The 18,051-nt window shown below is 43.8% G+C and overlaps 1 protein-coding gene across 1 annotated transcript; it reads right to left on the reverse strand.

Moving 5' to 3' along the window:
* Window positions 1–281: 281 nt before the first annotated feature.
* On the reverse strand, window positions 282–17,426 carry LOC133107898 (flotillin-2-like). The gene is made up of 11 exons (XM_061217186.1): window positions 17,213–17,426; window positions 13,998–14,079; window positions 11,647–11,737; window positions 10,578–10,701; window positions 10,351–10,469; window positions 7,791–7,904; window positions 7,114–7,233; window positions 6,260–6,474; window positions 5,025–5,208; window positions 4,305–4,454; window positions 282–3,746 (listed from the first exon to the last, which is right to left on the reverse strand). The coding sequence occupies exons 1-11, from the start codon at window positions 17,259–17,261 to the stop codon at window positions 3,708–3,710; spliced, it is 1,287 nt and encodes a 428-aa protein (XP_061073170.1). The 5' UTR covers window positions 17,262–17,426; the 3' UTR covers window positions 282–3,707.
* Window positions 17,427–18,051: the final 625 nt, after the last annotated feature.

Below are 18,051 nucleotides of genomic sequence, written 5' to 3' on the forward strand. Positions count from 1 at the left end.
TGGCCTTTCCCATGCTGATGAATGACTTTAGCATGCTCATTACCTCATTTTTATACTATATAGTGAAACAGGAAGTCATGGAATTAATTTAGTACCTTTAGACTGAGATTAAGTAAAATGTTATTGCCAATTCAACTTTGTTTGAGATAATTCATTATTCAAAATATGTTTGAACATAACATATACAGATTCTTATCGGTGTTGTTTATTATATGCCAGCTTTTTCGTCATTTTTATTAATGATGCCAACAATTATTTGTACAAAACACACTGAAAGACTATTATTTTGTAATTAGACTAGTTTATTAAAACAACTGGATGGGGTGGTAGAATACGGAAAAAACACTTGTTTAATTAATGTAACAGTCAAATAGAATTCAACGATTTATTCAAGATCTGTAGCTAAGATACATGCATATATCATGCAAGAAGATTCCCATAACAGTCTTTCATTTAAAAAAGATTGACACATTGAGTGGTTTAGTAAGAAGATGGCTTTTTATATCCAACATGTATGTATGAATGAATGAATGAATGACTGGATGTGTGAATAAACAAATGCATATTGTATATGTTGTGAAGGTCCAGTAAAAAGCAGAAAGTTTTGGGACTCTTCATAAAGTAAAACCTGGTATATCCGATTGTAATCAATACTAAACTATCAGGATAACAAATCAGTTAACTATCAGTCTGCCATTTAAAAAATGCTACATAAAAATACCTTGAACATACAGTTAATATGGTTAAAATAATAACATTAAAAAAAAATGATACAAAAAAATTGGATTCACATTTAAGTCCAACAGATGCAACTTCGATCTTTCAGGTAGTGGCAATTGATTATAACCAAAACAAAAAACTTCCAGTATTCCTGTAGGGTCATACCCTTTCTATTTGCAATTCAAATAATTCATCAATATAGTATTCTAAACATACAAAAACATGCAACAAGAGATGTGAATGTTCCATCAAAATGATCAATGTTTACAACAATGTTTTCCACACAAAATGGGAGAGAAGTGAAGAAAAATTATGAAATTATGCAACCACACAGTTCATCATCACCACATGCAGGACCTTTTTTTTTTTTTTTTCTCGACAAGGCATGGGAAAACTAATGGGAAACCTCCTTGTAGAAAAGGCTAGCAGATAATATTTTCATGAGGATGGAGACATTTATTAAGCTGACTGCATTTAAGCGCATTCTGTGTGAAAGCCAAAGTACAGTATGCATTTTCAGCACTTAACATAAGCAATTCATAGGCTCACAAAACCAAAACACTTATGGCTGCTTTGTGTGGTTATAAAATTTCAAATCAACCATTTCACAGTTTGCCACAGTTAGTACATATATAAAGCTTAAGTACGGTCACTTAAAAAGGGTTTCTGATGGGGACAATGACCCTTGTCAACTTTAAACAGTATGTATAAAAGGAATATCCTAAAGAGTTATTCCATTTTGGAGAGCACACACTTGCGACTTTGAAAGGGTTTTTAAAGAATTCCCAAGTTTAAACTGAGGTTACCCATTAATGAGGACACAAAAGTGTATTTCAGACTGCCAAAGCTACACAACTACATTTTTACACTTATATATAATATATATATATATATATATATATATATAATATATATCTATATATACCTATATATATACCGATGTATATATATATATATATATATATATATATACACACACACTTTGGTGCTGTTTTCTACACTAGGCTGTTTCTGTGCATGGGAGGCCAGAAAGGCGAGGAATGTGACAACAGCTATAAAAGGAGCAGTTACCCTTCTATAAACTAATTTAAATGTAAAAATAATAATGCATCCTATGACCACAGCACACACACACAAAAAAAAAGAACGGAGAACAACAAACCAAATCATATCATTCAGAGTAACTAATTTCGATCCTGCTGTTGTAGGTATTCACAATATGAAGCAAAGCTAACAAAAATATTATGCATATATTAATGCAAAACTGGGCAACCGCAGATTGCCAATTTCACAGTGACTCACAGTATCCCACACCACTACAAAAGAGTCAAAAGGTTAGTAAAAGGAGACATTCTTCCTTTGATACGGTTTAAAAGGCATAACATTAATATGTCTCAGAAGAGCGGAGTATAAAGACAAATCCTTCAGTTCAGAACAGTGGGCTTCAGTTTCAAAAATGGCAAAGCGAGTGCTTGACACCAGTTTTGTTCCAAGTATCTGAAGTGAGAGAGAGTTGTTCTATTGAGACCATTTCTCAAATGGCTTAGCATGTGTATTTATATGCACACTTGGCCTGCTATTCTCAGCACTTCCAAGCCCTGGTGATCTTGATGGAATTCTGGCAGATGCTTGGCTTTGAGACCTGCTCTCACTCCCCAACGAACAGGCCACAGGCTGAGCCCATGTGCCTGGGCATGGCACTATGCTGGGTCTTCAAAATAATCACGCAGGTTCCATAATATTCCAGTTAGGACGCGCGCAAATTTCCTTCCCAAAACCCGAGGCTGTACATTTTTCCGGGCCAAAATACGCCAGCAGGAAATTGACGTTTATGAAGTTTGTACAGAGTGCTCAACGATGCGAAAGGCGACGAGGACAGAGCACAGTTACGGGCGACCATTTTGAGCACGTACCATGGCAACGGCTACACCAAGGACGCACACGCACCGGTAGCACCTTTAGCACCGCAGCACGGAGTAAACTGAGCAGTCGCGCCCTCCGAAAGAGTCGCATTCCCACACACTAACCCAAAACACTGCGGGTTGATTCAAAGGGCTATTCTGAGGTAAGGCAAGTATCAACTATTTCAACACCTCATAGATGAGAATCAGAGTGTCCTGGGTAACAACTGAAAACATACCGACAGGCCAGAAATGCAGTGGCCCGGGTAATTTTACCTGCTGTGATATCTCAGATACAAAGTATATCAAGCTCGGAAGAGCCAACTATATTCTATTCTCTACTTCATCATGAATTTGTAGATCTAGCAGCCAATTTTACCTGCAGTTATAATTATAACCCAAAGTTTAGTGGGGTGTAAAGACGCTCGGAGCCGGTCTTCTGGAAGCTCCTAAAGGTGACGTGCGACTATCCCTTCGGAAGAGGTAGGCTGACGGACAAACTTAAATGAGAGTCGTTTCTTTAAGGGTAAAAACAATGCCTTGACCTTGGGATCTCAGTATGACCGCCACCCAGCTCACCGCGTCGAGCTTCCTTGGCAAAAGAAAAAGTAAAAGAAAGTAAACTTTGACTTTGCGTAGTGGACTTCAAACTCACGGCAAAGGCGGGACAAACAGTTGAAGCAGACTCCTACCCTCAGGTAAGAGACAACACTAACCTGTAAGACGAAATTACCTTTTCTGTTTTGACAACACAAGAGATAGTATAACTGGCATTCAGACAGACTGAGACTTTCCAACATTACCACTAATTTTGAAACGGAAGCAGGTCCTGTTTTTCCACACTGCTTCCATTTTGCTTCACTTCATCCCCCGACCCCCAATGATAGAAATAGTCCAAGTCAATTTTAAACCAAAACAAGAAAGTACTGGCACATGCCATATTCTGGTCCTACAAAAAAAAAAAAAAAACATTAAGGCACCAGAGGTCTAAAAAATCCACTTGTTAAGTTGGGGGGAAAAAAAAGGTGTTTGAAGGCAGTCGACGTGAGTGCATATAATGTTTCAGCAGAGTAGTATAGATTGTCTTCAGGCTTGAGCGCCGGTAAGCTTCTGCAGTAAAGGGATCTGTTGAAAAAAAAACAGCGTGAGTTTCCAAGACACGGACATACAGTCAGTACTTGCAAGCAAAGCATAAATGCTGGACAGAAAAATGGAATGGGACACAATAAGTCATTGACTGGTATGCACTCTAGAGTACTGCAGGTGTACAACAAGTTTAAAAACAACCAAAACTGGGAAATAGTTTTCTATAATGAGGTAGCGAAACAACAGCTGCACCATTATCATAACTACTAGAGTAAACAGAGGCTAGATTGCAGGATGCACCCTTTGTGGAAAAAAAACAAATGCCTGTCATAGACTGTCATTGTCTAAAGGCCCCGGTGACTAAGGGCCCTTGTGCCTAAAGGCCCCTGAGACTAAGGACCCTTGAGACTACGGGCCCCGGCGACTAAGGCCCCTGAGACTAAGGGCCCCTGCGACTAAGGGCCCTTGGGCCCCTGAGACTAAGGGCCCCGGCGACTAAGGGCCCCTGAGACTAAGGGCCCTTGTGCCTAAGCGCTGATGACTGAGGGCCCCAGTGGACCCCTACACTCTGAAGCTGAAGGCGGTGGAGGGTCTCACCTTGGTCAGGTCCACTCCAGTGAGGGCGTTGACGGACACGGGCACCTCGGCCAGGAGCCTGTTGATGTCCTGGGTCATGCGGTTCCCCTCCCCGCTCAGGATGACGATCTCGGTGGTTCTGGCCAGTGGAGCCGCAACCTTGGCAGCGATCTGCAGACACAGCACACAAGTTAAAAGACAAGCCAACCTGGCCGAAACACAAATACAGCAAACCTGTTTTTCACAACACAAAGAAATGCTTAAAAATCTATTATTAACCAAGATTTGAAGACTAAATCATGTTAAGAACATGACCGCAGAAATCATTCTGTTTGGCGTAGAAAAAAACCCTTTGTGACGAATAACAAACAAGTAGCATGCTAAAGAAAAGCCCATGCAATAGCCTCATACAAATGATTTTAAAATAAATAAATGAAATGTCAACAGTTTAGTGATGAGCACAACTAGCGTGACAAGTGCAATTTCAAACCTTCCAGTGAGGACATTAAAGGGTTAATAACAATTATTCAAAGCTGTATTATCAAGATTCAAAGGAAAGCGTTTCACTTCCAGAACACTTGATAGCTCTGCCGGAGTAAAGTGCCAATTTGCACGAACGCGGATTCTCAAGAGCCGTCAGCCTGGGCCATGCGATTCCCACGTAAAATCTGTGTTTTGGTTTCTAACTCAGAGTGCAGCGGCTGCCCCCCGGATGGAGGGGCCGTGGACCTCCGTGTCTACCTCCGGCAGGGCCTCCAGGACCAGGGCGGTCTTGGCCGCGTCTCCATACTTCTGGTAGGCCTCGGCCTTCAGCCTCATCTTCTCGGCCTCCGCCTTCCCCACCACCTCGATGGAGCCGGCCTCCGCCTCGCCTATCCGCCGGATCTTCTCCGCCTCCGCCTGGGCCAGCAGCACCCTCTTCGTCCTGAGGGAGAGGAGCGCGGAGTTCCCGTTCAAACACGGCACGGAAAAACAACTCACCATCTGCTGGAGTTTCAGATAAAAACCGACAACCGTTTCCAAACTAATCCGGAGTCCCAACCCTCATGTCCCTTTATTTATATTGAACTCAAAACACCAAAATGAACCCCCTGCTAAACAATAGGACGACAAGCCACAGTCCTACAGGACAGGGCTTACAGTCTCATTAAACTGTGCAACCAAGTTCATGGGTTGAAACAGTGCACTCTGGAATCTGGATACTGTCTAAAAACAAGTCCACGGACTATGCTAGTGACTGAGTGGTTTCCATGCATCACCTGCTTAAGAACTGAAAAGAAAGGCATACCAGTGGACAGACATACACAAGTAACATTTGTATTAACATGAGAAAGGCCAGTGCCAATGCCATCAGGCAACATGATGATTTGATTTTAAAATGTAAATTACTCCTCTCCACCTTTCACAACATTTCCTACATGTTAAACGATGAAATTCAACTGAATAAAGAACACAGGCAGGCCGTGTCATTTCTCCTTCACAAAGATCCCCTGCCAGCCAATAAGGAAGTATTTATGTGTGTCTGTAAAGCACAGGAAGGAAGAAGCGTGCTGAATTTGTCATGAATAAAGAAATTAGTTCAAAAATAGAATTTCTTTAGCTACTATTTTGAGATTTGTCTTGTTCAACACATTTTAGCACTTTTCTCAGTGTGTCTGTCATATGACCAAACACATCTTCCCCTTAGCCTATATAACAAAACCGCTGTAATTTAGAAATAGAAATGTCGAAATCGAGTCGGCTGTGCCCTTTATTTCAAGAGAACCGTTTCATGATTTCAATACTTTCAGTTTGGTTTCATAATTTTTATGAAATTAAGTTTGCGGTGGGTGCAGAAATCAATGCTGCAATGCTACAGTCCCGGTGGACACACAACGAGCTCTGAGCTCCACAGAAACGCCCCGAGAAGACAGTGCGGGGTGCTCCGAAACGCAGGAAGGGGGGGCGACGCAAGGGGAGCGGGCGGCGGGGCTTACTTCTGGCCCTCGGCCAGCTGCTGGATCTTGAAGGCCTCCGCCTCGGCGGGCCGCATCACCATGGCGACCAGCTCCCGCTCGGTCCTGACGATCTCCTTCTCCTCGATGGTGATCTGCTTCCTCCGCTGCACCACCTCGATCTCGATCTCCTCCAGCCGGATCTTCTGCTGCTCCTTGGCAGCCTGCAGCTCGTAGGCCAGCTGGCATTCCGCTTTCTACGCCCGGGAAAACACGGAAGACACGGAGCGTCTCAGTCCCGCACCGCCCGCAGAAAGAGCCGGACGTGCAGTCAGGGGTTCCAGCACTTAAACCTCCGGCCACATTCAAATGCACACCTTATGCATTGTCTCAAGGCAAATGCCTTCAGACGCCATCATATCCCCTTTGATCACAACTGCCACTGATCAAAGAGAGTACCAAGCAACACTGCATGAAACATATCAACCGAATACTTGAATGTCCATGCTATTTTATCAACCATTTCTGCGACAAGGATATTGGTTTAAAAGGCAAAATGCTTCTTATTTAATATCCAGTGGCCTTTTCAGTCAGACCCTTGACATGATGAGCAAAGAAGCCTATATAAAAGTAAAAACATTTTTGGTGAGCAAAAAATATGTTTAACACATTTTTTCTCCTGAAAGAGTCCCAATTTTTCACTCCTCAAATAATTATTTCACATAAAAATCTGTAGACTGTAGGAAGGGAAGAACAATTATGGGCGTTATTGAAACAAGAGATTAATACTGTAGGCTAACTCATACTTCCAGTTTTTCAGTGAAATGGAGACTTTGACTACACTCTAAAAAGTCTAGAAGATGATGATACAAAGACAACAGCATAAAAAAAACAACCTTTGTGTTAACTTCCTGGTTGAAAGCCGCCTTCTGCAATTCCAGCTCTCGTTTGGAGTCAGCCATTTTGGTGTCAGCCAAGAATTTGATGTCCAACATCTCCTTCTTGCACTCAGCTTCCTGACAGGAGACAGAGAAGAAGATAGATGTGTGATGGAGATGTCTCTGGTAGATGTGTGATGGAGATGTCCCTGGGAGACAGTGGTGATGCCTTGGATAGATGTGTGATGGAGATGTCTCTGGTAGATGTGTGATGGAGACGTCTCTGGTAGATGTGTGATGGAGATGTCTCTGGTAGATGTGTGATGGGGATGTCTCTGGTAGATGTGTGATGGGGATGTCTCTGGTAGATGTGTGATGGAGACGTCTCTGGTAGATGTGTGATGGAGATGTCTCTGGTAGATGTGTGATGGAGATGTCTCTGGTAGATGTGTGATGGAGACGTCTCTGGTAGATGTGTGATGGAGACGTCTCTGGTAGATGTGTCATATGGATGTCTCTGGTAGATGTGTGATGGAGACGTCTCTGGTAGATGTGTGATGGAGACGTCTCTGGTAGATGTGTGATGGAGATGTCTCTGGTAGAGGTGTGACGGAGATGTCTCTGGTAGATGAGTGATGTACATGCCCCTGGCAGACAAGTGAATGTGTTAAATATTGTGGGCTCAGCCCTCTTACCCTGATCCCAGCATCCCTTTCTGCCTCTGCGACACCGATATCAGCATCCCTCTGGACCGCAGCTGTCTGGGTCTTCCCCAGGGAGCTCAGGTAATGCACCTTGTCGTACACATCCTGTAAGGTAGGAGTGCCCACACCTTTTTAAATTGCAATCTTCTTTAAAATGGTGAGCACAACACAAGGGAGGACTCAGGACCTGATCAACTTCAGACCAGGGAGTCGTTGACATGCTAATTAATTACAAACTACCGGCAAATTGAGTACAGATTCTCACTATGCCGTATCTACACTAAAGAAATTCATAGGACAGAATTTCATGCAGTATTATTGAGCAGGCAAGCTGAAGATCTCAGATATACTTAATTGTATGATAACTGTCCATAGTTTTATTAAGTACATTTAAAAAAAATTAATCCAGTATAATTTTTTTTGGGACTCTGCTTAATAGTGCAACCACTAGCCAACATTGTCCTTGAGCGTAATGGCATTAAAAATAAATTAAAAAATCAGTAGAATTGCAGGCCCACCTATATTGGCATAAAAGTAAAATTGTTACACCAGAACAAAACAACAAACAAAATTCCCAGGCAAACACTGACAAGATTTCACAACCAAGATTGCCCTGCGCCATAAAAAATCAAGTGCATTGGGGAAGTTTACTATTACGGAAAAATTCAACTCTAAAACGGACCACATTTATCAGGTCACCACCACAACTGCTTTGTCCCATATAAATTGCTGTGGCAAAGTGTTCCCATCATGCAATATGTATGTGACCATACCACAAAATTTCAACAACGTAATCATATCTATATTATGAACGGGCATGCTAAATGTAACAGCTGTGGCTGATTGGCCACATTTCATGTCAATCAAGAGTACCTGTCTGTCAGGCAGAAACCCGTAGGGAGCGGGATGAAAACTGGAAAAATGAACGGGTGTATTTAAAAATGACACACAATCTACTGACATGCCCCAGCGATCGACTGGTCGCGGTCAATGTACTGGGCACCCCTGCTGTAAAGGAACCAACACCATCTCAGGGCATACAGTGCACATCACGCCTGTACTCCTACGACCACACACACACACACACACACACACACACACACACACACACACACACACACACACACACACACACACACACACACACACACACACACACACACACACACACACACACACACACACACACACACACACACACACACACACACACACACACACACAGCGCGTTACCAGACCCGCAATACAGACAGACGGAGGAACCTCCAACTAAATACTCTCACTATAACACAGTACAGACAGAGCTTACCACTCACCGGAACATTCCAGAAATCAGTTCAGAGCAGACAGCGCTCGTGTACTATTATTTTTTTAAACGTGGTAAAATGTGTTTAAAATGCACCAATTCCAAATCCACAACTTATTTCGTGATTTTTCCATCAATCAAGTTTTTACAGTCCTTCAAACAAAGACAGTATTTTCTTGGGAACAAGGTATCAGTCTCTACTACCGGCTGTTCACCACATCCCTATCATGACAATGCTAGCCACGTGGAAGTGCTTCCATACAGAAGCAAGAACGGAAGGGCACGTTCAGTCTGATGAAGGAACTCACGCAAGATCGATATCAGTATATTATGCCTTCATTCATAAGTGATATTGTTTATAATCAACAGCTATATCAATTTGTGGTTATTACAAGGAAGGATAAATAAATCAGCATTCAATATGAACAGAAAGAATATTCTAAGCGCCATTTGCCCTTAAGCAAGTGTGACTGTACACTAAACTGAGCGCTCCGTTGTGGAAAACTTTCGCTGAATTTCCCCTTCATTAATGGTCCATAAATAGCGTGTTTTAAAGCCACAAGCTTCAGATGCCCACTCCCTTCTTAATCCCTCCAATGGAGGCTGGGAGGCCAGCTATTCCCCTGGCAGCAGCAGTAGGGACCGTCAACAAAGAGCAGGCCGGGGGGAAGGCGGGAGATATTCTGGGGCAAGCCTGGCGAGGACTGCACGATATATCGCATCACGTTTTTTTAAGAGTCAAAAAAGAAAAACCCCCGCCAAGGGGCGTGTAGGCGACCTTTCGTCTTTTTTTCTGTAATCATACATGACATGGCAACAAACGGACGTAAACAGAGGCCAGATTAAATGCTTCCCAGATACTAAATAAATAAATTTAAAAATCACATGTCTTTTGGGTGATAAGAGAGCAGAAAGGTCACAGAGCTTTCGTTTGCGCAATCCTTACGCAATCAAGTGATTTGTTTTACTTTCCAATCACATGAAAGCTGCAAAGCCTTATCAGCACTCAATAGATCAGTGATGGCTTTCTTTTCCAGGAAGAATTTCACCTGACCTTTGATGCATCAGGCATAATTGAAGAAAAAAAAAAAAGAAAAGATAATTGCTTGTCTAGACGCTCTATGGCGACGGTTATTCTTATTACCCTTAAAAAAAGCATGGTTGGATATTTCGTGTGCCCCTAAGCCTCGCCCGAATCCCCCTGTGGTGGTGATAATGGAGCCGGATGTGGAGGGCCAGCCGCACCTTGATGGTGAAGCTGAGGATCTCGATGCCCATGCGGCCGACGTCTGGTGCAGCCACCTCCCGCACCAGCATGGCGAACTGGTCCCTGTCCTGGTAGATCTGCTCCACTGTCAGGGTGCCTGGACAGAGGAGAGGTCACTTCTACCGGCCCTGGGTTCCGCACGCTGCTCGCGTAGGCATCCAGCGGTCAGCGCGCGCAAGAGAACCCCCCCCTGAGATCCACTCACCCAAGATGGAGCGTAAATGCCCCTCCAACGTTTGCAGAACCACGCTTTTGATCTCCAGCACGGATTTGCCCAGAAACTGCTCGCAGGCGATGGCCAGCAGATCGATGTCAGTCATTATTTTAATCTGGGGAGAAATTCAGGGATTTAGAATGATGGACCAAACTCAAGAGTATGCATTAAACCTGTAAAAACACAAACATTCTTTCACTTTCAAGGGGCCAGTGCATGTTTCCCACCATCTCAATAAGAGAGTGATCAAGCTGTGGAAATGGTGCTCACCTGAGTTCCCTCCTTTCACTTTTTCTCCACAATTTGGAACAGCCAATTATATCTCTGAATGCACCACCATGCCTTATGCGCCCACACAGGCACCGACCTGTGAGCCCCTGACTGTCTCACACCTTCCAAACCGTGAGGTGCTACAGGACGGGGTGGGGGGGTGGATCAGTGGGAGGAACCCTGGCTGACTCGAAGCCACCCTACCCCTGGTAGGACAAAGGACCGACATAGCAAAGGCTGAAACCTGCAACCACGGGGATCAGCCAGCAGCTTCAGGGATCAGCCAGCAACTACAGAAAACAACCTGCAACTACAGGGGCCAGGGATCAGCCAGCAACTACAGAAATCAACCTGCAACTACAGGGGCCAGGGATAAGTCAGCAGCTACAGGGATCAGCCAGCAGCTACACAGAATGGGCTGCAATCACAGGGCCCAGTCTGCAACAACAGGGAACAGTACTCACACTAAATAACCAATTCAACCACTTGGGAGCCACTCTGTTGCTACTGCCGTCTTCAAACCTCTAAAGGCAGAAACCCATAGCACCCAAAAATAATATCAAAATGATCATGTAAATAAACACATCATATTAACGTAGGAGAATCCGGTGGACCTTTTCTACAAATCAAGAATAGTCAAAAATAAACTATTAAACAAAATAACACTGAATTATCAACCTGCAGAAATGATTCATATGCTCCTCTGTGCTTTGGTACAGTTTCTCTGGAGGCCTCAGTGAGACGGGGGGAACAGTGTAACCAGGTTAAATGGCCTCATGGGAAGGTTTACCTGTGCCACCCCGGTGACAGTTAGGGCCACGCCCTCGGCCGTCTCCACGTCCTCACACTTGGGCTGCAGGGTCATGATCTCCAGCGTGATCCTGCAGAGAACGTCAAAGGGTGTCAGTAATCCCGCAGAGAAACGTCAAAGGGCACCATTCAGCCCACGGGTTGTCAACCTCCAGTCCCGGAGGACCGTGGAGTCGGCCGGTCTTTAACGTTTGTCAGCACGACTGATAAATTTAAATCACTCATTGGCTGAAGAGTCCAGACACTCTTTGTTCTCAAGCAAGACCTGAACTGTTTGCCGACTGAAAGGAAACCACGAATGCCTGTAGATACCGCGGCCCTCCAGGACTGGAGTTTGACCCCCCCCTGTTTTTGTCAAAGCAGCACGGGAAAAAGAAACAGCGGTGCAGCAACAAAACCAGGAAAGAACAGCAGGGCACGGGCGATGCAGGTCACGCAACACCTGCTGGCAGTGAATAAACAGAGGCCTCGCTCCTCACAGAAGACCAGAATTCACACACACAGCAACACAGGCCAGGTTTAATATGTACAGATCTTCATCCAGTAGATCCACTTGTTTGACGAGATTGCCACAGGTCGGCTTTCGGCCATCCATTATGAAAGTTATTGCAAATTGCGCACACGGCGTGAAAATAAATTAGGCCATTGTTGAAATGGAAAACTGTGCCTGAGAGGATGTGGTGGTTTTTGGTTTTGCGCATCTGTGCTGCATTACTATAGCAAATGCTCCTTCCGCAGTTACAGCCCAACTGCCCAGATTTTTGAAAGTATCTAACATCACACCACATTACGTCACAGAATGAGAGAATATTCACCATTTACCTACCACTAAAGCGTACCTAGTGCTCATCATTTACCTACGAACTAGATAAGTATCTTACACTGTCCCAGAGTTTGTAGCATAAATACCTTCTAATGTAAAAAGGGCAAGTCAGAGAGGGAAATTACTTCTGGGGGTTCCTGCAAGGTTTTTGCATGCATTGTTTTAAACAAAAGGACAACTGCCACTTTCACGGTCTTTTTTCTGATTGAAAGATGGTCAGCAGCACTCAGTTAAACCGGAATGCTTAACATGCACTTGTTCCTTCTCAAATGTAAATTGCGATTGGGGTTTAATTAAATTTATTTATTTATTCATGAGGCTTCCTGTAACTGAAATTCTTCTTTGCACTCTGTTAACAGTTGTTCAACTGCTATGAAAAACAGCTTCAACTCATTTGCCTTGCATATATCATGCTTGTATGATTTCTGTGTGGAGTAGAGTGAGTTTTTTGGAAATATGTGGGTTTTTTTGTTGTTGTTTTGGAGTGAATAGCAATTGAGGCTATATGTGAACAGAACTATGGTGTGAAATAATGTTCAACAGCACAAACTTGATAGCATAACAATACTCAAGACAGTCAACTGTTCATTAAAAGCACCAGACAGCATTTTTCCATAAAGAAAATTTAATTACAGCAGTACCAATTTCAGCTTGAAATAATTATTTTTCTTAGGAAGCAAAAAAACTTATGAACTGAAAATTCAGTTCCACTGAACACTGCGCTTCTTACTGTCAAATGATAAATTTGTATACAATTTAACATAACTGATAAAAGCAAAAGCTAGCCTATAACCGCAAACTATCCAGAAAGGTAACAGCAAAAGGCTCTAAGGATGAAAAGCAAACAATTCTACATGGGGAACAATTACTGGTAGGATAGCAGTCAGCTGCATACTCCCATATACTGAAAGAATAATGCAAATTTATCAGTAACCAGAAGAAAATATCCATATAATCAAGTGGAAAATTATCTTGTGGGTATTCGGTGTCATCTCTATGAACTGTGAAGAGGCAATAAGGGTAATCATCATCAATGTTTCTGTGGCAATAACTGGGTGTTCTTAGCCTGTTTCTCCCATAACTATCTGGCAGGTGAAAACGACACAATTTTCTTACGCCTGTGAATGTCTCTATGCTGTGCAGGGAATTTACATTCATCACTGTACCCCACACCCTTTTGCCTGCTCTCCTTAATCCACTGCATGGGCAAAGAAAGTCTGTATACTTTGCTAAGTAGGGGGGAAAAAATGGCGAACAGATCTCTCACATAGTAACCCCAACTGGTCTCATTCAAGCTACACAACGCAAAGGTTTTCTTCATTTATTGGTGAAGATTAAATTCATTTATCTTTTAAATGTCTCAAGAGTAGATAATGACATCGCTTGGTCAAGATTTTTCATAACACGAAAGCCATCGCTGAAAATGAAGAACTCCACAGAACGAACTTGAGTTAACCTTCCGGTTAATTCCCTCGTTTAGCAGAGCAGACAGCTGCGGGAGTCCTTACCGCTGAGTGTCTGTGACACACCACCATGCCCAGGCCCATCCACCCACAATATAGGCCTTCTCATTCGAGCCGGAACAGCCACCTGGGGGGAAACAACACCAGAGTTAAAGGCAGACTACCTACGCAGGTATAAAATAACTGTGCTAAGGGCATATCTATGATGCACTGGCAATTTGACGTTGCGTGCCTTTGCCAAATTTGTGCTCCTTTACCCATATTTGTTACTGTAAAATGCATTTGCATGAATTTTCTGGGTTTGACGTTGGTTTCTGTTGGCGGAGGGGTGGGCGTAGCTACTGCCTACAGAGTCTGTAGGGTGGGATCTAACAAAGCAGGATTACAGAGTCAACAGGATTACAGAGTCAGCGGGATAAATTCAGAGAGTAAAACCAGGAACAGCCGTATAGGAATAGCAGGGTTCAGGAAGCAAAGCTAAACGACAAGCCAAACGGGCTTGTTCAAAAACACGGTCAACCTTCGGATAGCTTTTCCACACTGGCGACAGCTATCAAAAAACAGATACAGCATATAAAGATAAAAACAGCGAAACGGATTTGAAATATTAAAACGCTGGTGCGTGGACAGGGTTGAGGAAGAAAGAGACTCATTTGATTATGAACAGAGGAGCACAGCAAGGCAAAACAATAAAAAGATCCTATGCTTTTAACAAAAAAATATACTGCCACATCAAAGACAAAACTATGCCCAACTCTTTTAACCCATTATGTACTAAGGCGCTCTATAGAAAACACTTAGAAAAGCCTAGGAATCAATGCATGTCAACAGTCATGTGTCTTGAAAAATGGTCACATGATCAAATACAACGCGCAGGTCACATCCGTCTGTTAAGGGAGATGTAACGTGCAGGTTGCATCCATCTGTTAAGGGAGATGTAACGTGCAGGTTGCATCCATCTGTTAAGGGAGATGTAACGCGCAGGTCACCCATAAGAGGTTAAAAATGATTTACAAAACAAATAAACCCCTACACCCGTCAGAGAGGAGGCAGACCTACGCCCGTCAGAGAGGAGGCAGACCTACGCCCGTCAGAGAGGAGGCAGACCTACGCCCGTCAGAGAGGAGGTAGACCTACGCCCGTCAGAGAGGAGGTAGACCTACGCCCGTCAGAGAGGAGGTAGACCTACGCCCGTCAGAGAGAAGGCAGACCTACGCCCGTCTGAGAGGAGGCAGACCTACGCCCGTCAGAGAGGAGGCAGACCTACGCCCGTCAGAGAGAAGGCAGACCTACGCCCGTCAGAGAGAAGGCAGACCTACGCCCGTCAGAACGTGGCACACTGCCCGTCAGAGAGGAGGTAGACCTAAGCCCGTCAGAACGTGGCACACTGCCCGTCAGAGAGGAGGTAGACCTAAGCCCGTCAGAACGTGGCACACTGCCCGTCAGAGAGAAGGCAGACCTACGCCCGTCAGAACGTGGCACACTGCCCGTCAGAGAGGAGGTAGACCTAAGCCCGTCAGAACGTGGCACACTGCCCGTCAGAGAGGAGGTAGACCTAAGCCCGTCAGAACGTGGCACACTGCCCGTCAGAGAGAAGGCAGACCTACGCCCGTCAGAACGTGGCACACTGCCCGTCACCGGGCTTGGAATGCACAACATGCACAAGCCTCTGTACCAGAGAGGGAGCGGGTCCCTGGGGAGTCGTAAAAGCAATAGGTCACTTCTGAATCACTCCAGTAGCATGCCGACAGTGCCTATAGTGCCGGTACAATGGAAATGCTTCCCACTACAGGATACTGTGGAATTCAGTCATCCCTAGACAGCTGTAAAGAGGGCACTAATTTTACAATTACTGACTATAACGTGAGACCCTATAGTAGTGTCCCTTTCTCCCAGTTTACCTCTCCTCTGATCATTTTGGGGCGGTACGTACAAAGTGATGGCATTTGTACTAAAGCCATTAAATGCCTACAAAGGTCCACAGGTTGATGACATACATGGGCAATGCAATTTGAAACATGCATGGCATGGCGGTAGAAATAAATTCCACAATGTTGGTTAACCGAAGACTTTGAATAGACTTCTACACTATTGCAGTTGTACAAATTTTCCAAGTGGGGGCTTTACACCATGGGGTATAAGAACACAATAATACCAACACATGACACTGCTATGCCATAGCTACCTATTCAAAGTTAATTCAAAGTTGCTCAATGATCTATAAAACTCCATAATATTCAAAGCAAATAAAAACTTAAATGGAACGGACTAAATTCATTATGTATTCCATACTATAAATTGTGCCCAGTAATATTACCAATGGATGTGTATTCTTAAAGAAAATACAACTCGTAACTACGGTATAATTAGCTCTATAAAAAACCGGCATAAACTTGGCAAACCTTGACTGATTAGCTGCTGGTGAGTTAATACACCGTCCGAGCATTCCTTAACATGTATCTTACAGTTAATTAACCAAATAATGGCCGTTAATGTCGCAAGTTCCCAACGTCCAGAAACTTGCGGAATCCTGTGTAATCACGCCTTCAGTTAGGCTGTAGGTGCTTGTATTGCGTCAAAACTAGTGTGACCAGGTTATCGACCATGACAAAGGGAAAATACAAACAAAACCGAACTAAAGTATAACTGGCGAAAGGTTTTTTGTTTGCCATTTACCGAATGGGCATTCAGATATGGCATCGCCCAGTCTGTACTAAACTGAAAATTTATATTTATACCAACGTCAGTTTGCGCTATCGAGCTACGCGAGTCACGTGTCAAGGTTTTCCGCACTTCACGAGGATCACGCCCATCAGCTATGTTTAGCCGAAAGGGTAACCACGGCTAACGTTACACGCAAATGACAAGCTCTGTAGCGAGCCGAGCATTCCCAAGAGCTTGTTACTTGAACACACATACAAAGCAATCTATTCAGCTAGCTCCCATACAACAAATTCCAATTAGAATCACATTAACGTTAACAATGTAACGTAACGGTACGGTCTGCGCGCTGCCTAGCAAAGAACATCCAGCTGCCTGCAGACGACTGGCTAGCTTTACACAAGACACATCCGATAGCTTGCTAACGGCTACGCTAACGATCATAAAGTTACACAGCGCCGATTTTCACATAATTTGCTTGCCTTTTTAATGATATTTAAGTGGCTAGCTACTGTACGAAAACAGAGGGGATGAGTAGCCTCACAGTTACACAACAGCTAAGTTAGCTAGCTATCCACCTAAAGAAAAGAACAGCGTACCTGAGACCACAAGGGCTTCGTTTGGTCCAACAGTATAACAGTTACCCATGTTACAAAAATATATGTATCGTGCAAAGAGGTGACAACAAACTTCTTCAGATATTATACTCCACACGATACCGCGTACTTCAGCTGCCAATACAGTTTAAAATGAACACAGATATTAGCTCGCCGTTCGCAACTCCTCCTCACTCGATGTCTTCACCGCCTCCGCCCCGACTGACATCACTGCGTATATTTGGTTGCGTTTCAACGTAATGAACGTAACATGGAACGGGGTGTGTTTCACAGTTTCGTTTAGATTGACTTTAAACAATAGCATCATGGTCCATACAATGATGTTTCATGAAAAATAATTTCTGACCGCAAATCTTTGAAAAAGCATATGATTTTCCTACACTTTCTGTATTGAACGACATATTTTCTCTCAACCGTGTGCAAAGTTTACAACAGGCTTGTAAATAGGTATGTTTGCTCCCGTTTGGTGGGTGTGTCGAGGGGGTGTAGCCCGAATCAATAATGATGTGCTTTAAATCCCGGAGAACGCCCTCCCAGACGCCATTGGAGCAACCTGTACTATGTCAGTCAATCCGCCCACGGTTTGCAGCACGATGTTCAGCGCGCCACCATTTCTGTCTAAATAAACGTTTTGTCGCGGCTTGAACGTGGCCCAGGTTTAAGGGTCCTGATGGCGTGAAATCACCAACTGTGCTAAATGCTTCAATGGTCATATCTTCCGCAACGCCGAATCCACAGGGGCTTTGGAGAAGTGTTTTTTTTTTCTTCTCTAAATTAAGTTAGATCATACATTGTCATTTCACATAACAAAAATGGGATGA

The sequence above is a fragment of the Conger conger genome, chromosome 13, assembly GCF_963514075.1.
Source record: "Conger conger chromosome 13, fConCon1.1, whole genome shotgun sequence".
NCBI classification, from domain to species: Eukaryota; Metazoa; Chordata; class Actinopteri; order Anguilliformes; family Congridae; genus Conger; species Conger conger.